We start from the raw sequence: 9,056 nt of genomic DNA, 5'->3' as shown, positions 1-9,056 counted from the left end.
TCTGATAATGATTTTGTTGTTAGTAATTCTTTGACACTGTCACAAGAGGTCACTGTTGAGCAAATTAAAGTACCGCGGTAAGGCTTATGTTGCAGACAGACAGATGGGAGGAGGATGGCAGGTAAACTTAAGTTCACTTACATGAACATTAACTTAACTTGTCACTTAACTGACATTATTTTCATTTCATTCATCTTTAGGCTAATTATATCGAACAAGGAAGCAATTATTCTCATTCTTTGCCAGTTCTTCGCAGTTGACTGCAGTGACTCTCTGCAAATTGGCCAACGTTCAAAAGAGCGACATCTGTAGTCAAAGAATTCGATAGGATAACCGATTTCGGTGTAACTGCTTGAGTTGGAGGGGGCTGGTCTGGTAGGTCTGCTGTGCTTGTGTGCACTTGTTCCTTAGAAGCATCACCCCTGCAGCGGATTTCGGGTGGTTGCGGATATATAAATTGGATTAAGTCATTTATGCGGTGGGATAACAGGCGGATTATAAATATGCACACTCGGATTCGGGTGACAAAAAAGCTCATCCGCTGATCTCTGATTGACATGATCATGAATTGACATTGAATTTGAAAAAAAGGACACATTTACACAAAATATGTTTGACAATATAAACGCATAATATCCAGCTTGCCCAGAGACATCTTGAAAATATAGCAAATTCGTTCGATACAATTTGTTCCTGAATAACATGTAGTTGGTATCAAGTTCAACTGTGTGTGTGTGTGTGTGTGTGTGTGTGTGTGTGTGTGTGTGTGTGTACCTGCAATCTGAACCAGTCCAGTCTCATGCCTCTGAAGTCAAACACATCTCCATCCTCCACTATAAGGAACAAGCATGTGCAAAATTACCACAACACTGTGTTTGATGTTATTTTTAAAACAATATTCACACACATCACATCATCCTTCAATAATTATATTCCACAACACTGAGCTGACATGGACATAAGCATTTAATCTTTGATGTTTACTGTCTGCTGGCGTTTGGCTTATGAATGTTATTCTGTTGTACCAGGTTTTTCTTTTCCTTTTAGATTTTTTTGAGAGAGAGAAACCATGAAACAGTTTTTGGCATAATATAAACACAGTACATTCCAGTATCAACCCATTTTGCGCGGGAACCCCTTTTATGTTATACAAGATCTACAAGCTCACGCCGAGTGGCGCTCTACGAGCTTGTAGGTCTGCTATTTCTTTTAAATGGTGAAAATGTGCCTCACATCTTTGAATATATATTGTTACAGAGTGAACATTTTAACTCAATTCTTTGCTTCTGTGTTGGGGTCCCTGGAACAACATATTTTCATATTGGGGTCCTTTCCTTGACATGAAATATTGAGCACAACTGAAACAGAAACATTTCAGAAAGCCGTCAGGATTTTGAAGACTTTTTTTTTAATTTCGACCTCAGGCCTAAATGGGTTAATTGAACTGAAAGACTGTATAAATAAAGAATGACCTGTTGCAATTGTACACTCTCAGGGTTAAATGATCATACATGATTACCTCAAACCATGATTTACAGTACAGTAGTTTATGTTTACCTTGTTTGACGCTGAGAGAGGTCATCGTGTTGACGAAGGAAGACATGATGATTGATTCATCTTCTGGACACACAGAGAGGTTCTAGCATAGAAAAAACAAGTTCCATTCTTACGGTGATTAATGTTATCGATGCATGTTCCTTTAGCCATTATTCATCATTGTCATACAAATAAATATTAGGAATATGAAACCATGGGTGGTAGGGGTAGTTTCAGTAACCCCATTCCCCCCGTTAATTAAGATTTGTCCCACTGACATTTTCAATGCTTGTGTGTGTGTGTGTGTGTGTGTGTGTGTGTGTGTGTGTGTGTGTGTGTGTGTGTGTGTGTGTGTGTGTGTGTGTGTACCTGCACCAGTTCGTTGAGCACCACAGCATCGAAACCAGATAGATACTGAACGTAGTACCTCTGCATGACTGGACCATACTTCCTCACATGGGCCCTCAGCTCCTCCATGTAGAAGATCAACTCTGCTATGTGTCTGTAACACACACACACACACACACACACACACACACACACTTAACAAGAAATTCTTGAACACAAACAATAGTGGATGCGCAAACTTGGAAAACTCTACAACAAGTGCTTCAGGATACAGATCACGGGCATCGCCTTCTCCATATATGGCGACTGCCAATTATTGCAGACACTGAACAGAATTTTGCCGATGCCTGATCAGCTCTCAGCTTGGGCATGCCTGCAATCTGCAGGCACCTCACGACTGATTTATGGACATTACCAAGGCTTCCAAATATGAACACAAGTAGTTTACATTTGTAGCCAAGCTGTATAATAGCATCTTTAAGACGCTGGTACTTAAGCACCTTAAGCCTCTTCCAGACTGTGGTCAAATGTACATGCCACTTCCAAAATGGTCACTTCTCTACTGTCATCAACACCAACAATATCTGGTGTATTAGCTGTGACATCTGAAATCATCATAGACTCAAATACCACACGACAGTGTGATTTGAGTCTGGCTACATGAACATGGCAGTTAAAACATACGAGTGCTTATACATTTTGGCAGATGATGAAACATATGAACTTAGCTAATAGGTCAACAATTCTGTCGTGCCTAGCGATGTACATTCCATTATATACATAGCAACCAAACACACATTACTGTGTGCGATCATGTATCAGTGTGTGTGTATTATTGTGCGTGTGTGTGTGTGTTTGCTTACTTGTCTAAGTCATCTGTACTTTTCTTCTGGATGTTGTCGGCGTGACGAAGGAGCCAGATGATTTCATCACGGGCAAACGATAATGCCATGAACACAAACAGCGCCTGCAGGTGGAGAACACAGAGTAAAAGAGAGAAAGGTCTCTTTTTGAACACCTACTGTACAAAGAAAAAACACACTACTTTGGTATCATTATCTTCATCAGAACATTATAGGGCCAACTCATGCAGGTGTTAAATAGAAAGTAGAAAAGTTCATCTTAAATCATTATGTTTATAAGAAGACAGAGTCACACTAGTTATCAGAACATAATGTATTCCCTTAATAAACTGTGTGATAACGTATTCTGGCCCCGATTGAAAAGGCATTATCCCAATCCCACAATGCACAACTTGGAGTAAGGGACAAAGCGCTAAAGCATTGTGTGATTTCAAATGCCCAGATTTTGAGCTTGTATAAACTGGGTACCAGTACCAGATCAGGAATCACCATTATTATTATTCGCAGTACTAACGTTGTGGTCCTGTACTTCTGGCTCTCCACAGGAACTCCATAACATAGAATATACAAATATTGCAGCACGACTCTTTAACCCAGGCCTGACGTAGGAATAAATAAAAAACGTTCGCTCTGAAAGAATATATATTCAAAGATTTGTGCCTTACGATTTTTCAAAAATAGCAGACCTAAAATATGATCTGAAGTGGGACGTGTTCCTCAGTCATGTTGCAGGTCCCTTGGTGTGATCCATGGTCAGGCAATGCCCTCTTGATTGTTTATTGTATTACTACACATTATGATACGGTTGATGATGCTGCGTTTGGTCGTCTAAATAATGTAAACTATTTTCAATTTTTTCTTATCTATCTTGTCTGTCCATGAATACGTACTCTGCTGTTGTTGCTTGTGTCTGTATTTTAGGTTGTCTGTTGTATGCGTTTGTAAAAAATCTAAAATAAAGTACTGATCATAAAAATAAGAAAATCAGACCTACAAGCTCGTAGTGCGCCACTCGGTGGCACGCTATGAGCTTGTAGATCTGCTATTTTTCAATAGCTAAAGCATAACATAATGCTTAGTTAAAAACACCAAAAGGGGTTCCCACCCCAAGAATGGGTTAAGTTGACATTATATATTACCTTTGGGCCCAGGAGTCCAGGCTGGTCAGCAAGGACGGTAGCCAACTCCTTCAGAGCAGAGCGGAGAAACTTGCGTCTCTCTCTGTGCATGGAGCCTCTGCACATCAAACACATAGATGATGCCCAATGACACATCATTCAATTATATATTCTATCACCTTCGGGACAACATGGTAAGATGAGAGTACCACTGACAGAAGAGGAGAGAAGGCAGGTGGTTGAGCAGGGGAGGAATTAAATATTTTACCTTTACTAGTTCAATAACTGGTCATACTATATATTTTTTTTGTTTTTTGGTAGGGTCAGTAATGTCAGCCCATTGACATTGGCCAAAGAAACTGGCCCAGACAGCCAATAAGTGGAATGTTTCTCAATAGCATTTTTTCTTCCATCCCTTTTCTGGGGTGAACACACAGATATTATTAGTGTAGCGTGAAAACATCAGGGGGCGTAAAAGCATAAGGTTTAAGTGATTAAAAAGTGAAGGGATGCAGGACTAAAAGACTAATGGATGGAGGAATGAGTGGCCAATTAGAGAAAGTGGTTAAACAAGTGCAAAAGCATGCAAGATAAAAGGATAGCAGGTTGAGAAAGAGGGAAAGGCGAGAAGAGACAAAGACAAGAGAGAAGGATGTATGGATGGATAGATAGACAGATAGAGGCAGATTAAGAGATGGAGGGCAAAGAGAGATTAGGATACGTACGCATGAGACAGTGCTTGTTCCTTGCATTCTCTTATGTCGTTGATGCGTTTGTTGTATCTGAAACACACAAATTGAAGAGAGGCACTGATTGAAAACCCTGAACCCAGTGTGTGTGTGTGTGTGTGTGTGTGTGTGTGTGCGTGCGTGCGTGCGTGCGTGCGTGCGTGCGTGCGTGCGTGCGTGCGTGCGTGCGTGCTCGCTCACAAATTGTTTCCATTTTATTATTATCCTGTCTGTGTGTGAACTCCTGCAATTATAGCATTTGTCTACTACTTTTATTTCCTGAGATGGCAACACATACTGTAATGTCCAATTGTTTGTCTTATTGCTTTCTGTATGTCTTTGTCTATTCTTGTTCATGAAAAATTAATACATTTTAAGTTGAAAACAAAAGAAAACCCTAAACTCATGGCATGAAGGTGTTAAAGATTCCAATAAATTATTATTATTATACTAATAAAGACAAACAATTGTGTAATTGAGGATGTTAAGCAGAACAGTGACAATATAGAGACATTGAATATGTTATGAGTGTGTAAAAAATTCCTAAATCGGCAAAAGAGTTTTGACATAAAAATCACAAATGCTCAACATTCATAATGTAGCTTGTACACATCAAGTCACCAAATGTACATTATAAATCAGGCATAAATGTGTGTAGATGCTTCCTACGCACACGTGTGTGTGTGTGTGTGTGTGTGTGTGTGTGTGTGTGTGTGTGTGTGTGTGTCTGTGTGTCTGTGTGTGTGTGTGTGTGTGTGTGTGTGTGTGTGTGTGTGTGTGTGTGTGTGTGCGAGTGTGCACGCGCGCCTACCCTCTGATGTTAACAAACAGGTCCTCAGCTGCTTTGTGAATGTGGAAGACCTCATCTCTAAACAGGCAGAGACACGTGGAACTCTGCAGAGCCAACTTGCCAGTCTCAATAATAACATTCTGTTACATCACCTTTGGTGTCCCTATACATTTATGTTACCTGTCGTCACCTGCTTCCTGGTCATGTGACTTCAGTAACCAATACACGACAGCTATGTCCCACAAAACTCCCTTCAAAATAAAAGCATTTGGCTCAAAGGAAAACGACTTGTTTCACAATAAGATCATAATAACAATGTCTGTTCACCCAGAATATAGAAAAGTTCAGTAGAAAACGTGTTTGGGTTCTTTACAGTTACAGACACAGAGAGGGGGGAGGGGGGGCTAGAGAAAGCAATATGAGATATTTTATGATCTTGTGATTGCAGTACAATACTGTTAAATCAACAGCCTACAATGGTATAGAAGAGGAGACTGACTGGCTTGCTGGCTGACTGACTGACTGACTGACTGGCTGGCTGGCTGGCTGGCTGGCTGGCTGGCTGGCTGGCTGGCTGGCTTGCTGGCTGGCTGGCTGACTGACTGTTAGACTCATATAGGTTGGAAGGAGATGGATTTTAAACTTTGTCATAGAACATCAAAGCCTTGATTGATTGATTGAAATATGTATTAACACTTTAACAGTTTGCAGAATTACAGTACATTTCAAACACAAACTCAATACAAAGACTTTAAGCAATTAAGCATTACACTTGTTTACAAGAGGGTCCACCTGTGTGTGTGTGTGTGTCAAGACATTTGATTAGCAACTACACACACCTGTTGCAAGGTGTCACTGTGAGCTCCTCTCCTCTCCTCTCCTCTCCTCTCCTCTCCTCTCCACAAACAGACCTTTAAAACATGTTTTTTAATGTTTTTCTACGTACACTAGACGTATTCTTCATATTTGGAGCATGCCGAATTCAATGGCGGCGGTCTCAAATTTCCACGACGTTTGCAAAGGTCAAAGGTCAGCCAAAAGACTGCAAAATCTGACCATTTTCTGGAATTAATCGCTCAAGATATTTTTTTAAAATCTGAAACTTCACTCAATCCATATTGAGAGTAAGCCGGATGTAATGGCACCGGGCCTGATTTTTTAGGCCACTGATAAAGGTCAAAGATCAGCAAAAAGACTGCAAAAGCGGGCAATCTTTCCCTCTCAATAACTCCACAACGATAAGGACTTGGGGTCTAATTTGTATATATGTTGTTCAGTTTTTCGAGACGATCAAGTGGATATCTTGTTTGTCCTGGTACGACACTTTTCAAAATTTCAGATCTTCCTTCAGTATGGTGTTAGGTTGTACACCTATATGTACCTTCCGAAAGTGGAGGAAGCCAATTTAGGAGTGGCGTACCGGGACAAACAAGATATCCCCTTGTTCGTCTAAAAAAAACTGAACAACATATCTCGAAATCGGAATCCAACTTCTTATCGTTTTCGAGTTATTAAGCGAGATAGCGAACCTGTAACCCTAATCAATTAAGAGAACCGTATGTCCGTGTGGGAGGAAACTTATATTGGTGTTTTCAGAGCAACGAGCTGATCAAGAATCTGGTCTCGGTTTTGCTCTACGACCTCGGCAACCATAACCCTAACCCTAGCATGTTTTGGTGGCTGGGTTAGGGTTAGAGAACAGTAAGTCTGTGTGTGAGGAGATTTATATTGATGCGTTCAGGGCGACACGCTGATCAATAATCTGGTGTTTGATTTAGTTTTCGACCATTACTTTTCCCTGTAGATACATATTTATGATTATCTCTAAGACGATTTGACAAAACTTTACAATTCTGACATATGTCAGTCTACCCTCATAATTTATGAGTCTGTCAAAAAAGAAAGTAAGTCTCTAGCACATTCCTGTCAAAAGTTATGATTTTTTAAAGAAATATAAACCAAAATACTCATTCCCAGTTCTGAGCTAGTCTGATTGCTGTCAGCTGTGCTCAATTCAATGGATTGAATGGTGACGCATGTCCCCCCCCCTCTCTCTCTGCTGTTGCATGTCAGAGTACTATATACTTCTCCAGTACAAGGGTCTATAGCCGAGGGACCATTCAGTTCACAGCTTATGCCGTTATTTTACTAGAGACTGTAATTTAACAGTAGAATGCAGTATTTTATGCAAAGCCACATGGAAATAGGCCACACCCAGGTTTTCCCTTCAAAGTTCAGTTGATTGTTGTTGGCCATGCAGTGAAGGAGCCTTCTGTAATCTTTTTAGCCAACAGTTTTTTGCCAAGCAAATTAACAAAACGACACAACAAAAGAAGAAGCAGAAAGAAGACTGATAATCTAAGAAGAAAATCAGACTGATATTAAGGTAAGCAAGTTGCCTACAGTCTATATTTGTAAGTTTTAAACATCTGCTAGCTGCTAGCAACATTGCTCAAGCTACACAACTTACTTTGCCCACTTTGGCAAATCTAACCTACTTTAACAATTTCTGAAACATCAATACGTGAGCAAGATGATATCATGTGATATGTGTACATATTCTTGCTTTGATATGTTAACGTGAGGCACATGAGGACCCACAGTTGCACACCCAATGCTTCTTTTAAGTGTGTTCATCCTGCAGATGTCAAAGACATTTCCAAACATACAGAACATTTAAAGTGTATAATTTTTCCCAGGGCTTGGATGGGGATTTGACTCTTGTAATTCAGCTTCTTACAACCCATTTAGGAGAAAGCCAAGATGGACTGCTGATTTTGGCTAATGTGAGTATTGATCAATTATTGTTCAATATTGTGATTGTACACATGCTACAACATTATTATTTTTGTCCTAATTTATTTTAACTTTTCAGTGGTCTAACACAAGTGCTGACGTCGAGAGACAATTCATCCTACCAGCCAGTCCTCGACTTGTTCTGCTTGGTATGTATTTTTGTGTAAAAAAAATGCCCTTTGTGTAAAATGAGGCAATCATAGAACCTTCATGTGAAGATGCCATGCCTTAATTGTATTTTAAGTGAAGATACATCTTGCTCAACTGAAACTGAAATGAAAAGTAGGGAGAGTCTTCTGTTCCATATGTATTTCCTGCCCTTCTACAGATCCACCTTGCAAACCAAGCAACTGCCATTTTTCATGTTTTTGAGAAATATTAAAATGTAATCAAATGAACGTGCATGATAGTAACTACTTCTGTAGTCTCAATCTAATTTCAAACTCTGTTTGTCATGGACTCATTCCCTGTAAATAGTAAATACAGCCAGTGGATGATCAGCGTTGAGGGGCACGTGATCTGTGAGGGCATTCGGGTCAGGAGTTGCTGCACTGTTTGCGGTGTTCTACATTTTCAACCTCAAGTACCAAGACGAGGCCTCCAGAACCCTGGAATTCATTCAAAGGTATCTATTGCTGGTGTAAACATCATAGGTAATCCAAGCTCAGATATATTGTATATATCTCTGCTGCCGGGAGGAAACCTCATAACTCCAAAATGTTCATTTTCCAGGAAATGGAAATTAAGAAAACCTTATATTTTTAAAACAAAGCAATACAGCCTCATCAAAGTTGGTGTTGTAACTGTATGTCAATTACTTCCATGAGAGGGGGAGAGGTGGTGGAGTTAGTTGCTTTAGCAGACATTTTGTGGGTCC

At 40.0% G+C, this 9,056-nt stretch overlaps 1 protein-coding gene and 1 long non-coding RNA gene across 2 annotated transcripts; one reads left to right on the top strand and one right to left on the bottom strand.

Annotated features, from left to right (window-relative positions):
* Nucleotides 1-450: 450 nt before the first annotated feature.
* On the bottom strand, nucleotides 451-7,639 carry LOC308325428 (nck-associated protein 1-like; the record flags this gene model as incomplete). Its single annotated transcript, XM_080777920.1, has 8 exons — nucleotides 451-833; nucleotides 1,558-1,639; nucleotides 1,906-2,038; nucleotides 2,748-2,851; nucleotides 3,887-3,983; nucleotides 4,591-4,647; nucleotides 5,405-5,523; nucleotides 7,598-7,639. The coding sequence occupies 8 exons, from the start codon at nucleotides 7,637-7,639 to the stop codon at nucleotides 721-723; spliced, it is 747 nt and encodes a 248-aa protein (XP_080634046.1). The 3' UTR covers nucleotides 451-720.
* Nucleotides 7,640-8,080: 441 nt separating this feature from the next.
* LOC308325138 lies at nucleotides 8,081-8,776 on the top strand. The gene is made up of 3 exons (XR_013965009.1): nucleotides 8,081-8,169; nucleotides 8,259-8,328; nucleotides 8,657-8,776. It is a non-coding gene; the product is annotated as an uncharacterized lncRNA (long non-coding RNA).
* Nucleotides 8,777-9,056: the final 280 nt, after the last annotated feature.

The sequence above is a fragment of the Protomyctophum bolini genome, assembly GCF_963924005.1.
Source record: "Protomyctophum bolini genome assembly, chromosome: 12".
Lineage (NCBI taxonomy): Eukaryota > Metazoa > Chordata > Actinopteri > Myctophiformes > Myctophidae > Protomyctophum > Protomyctophum bolini.
The sequence above is the reverse complement of the archived record's forward strand: the minus strand, read 5'-3'. Positions and strand labels throughout refer to the sequence as shown.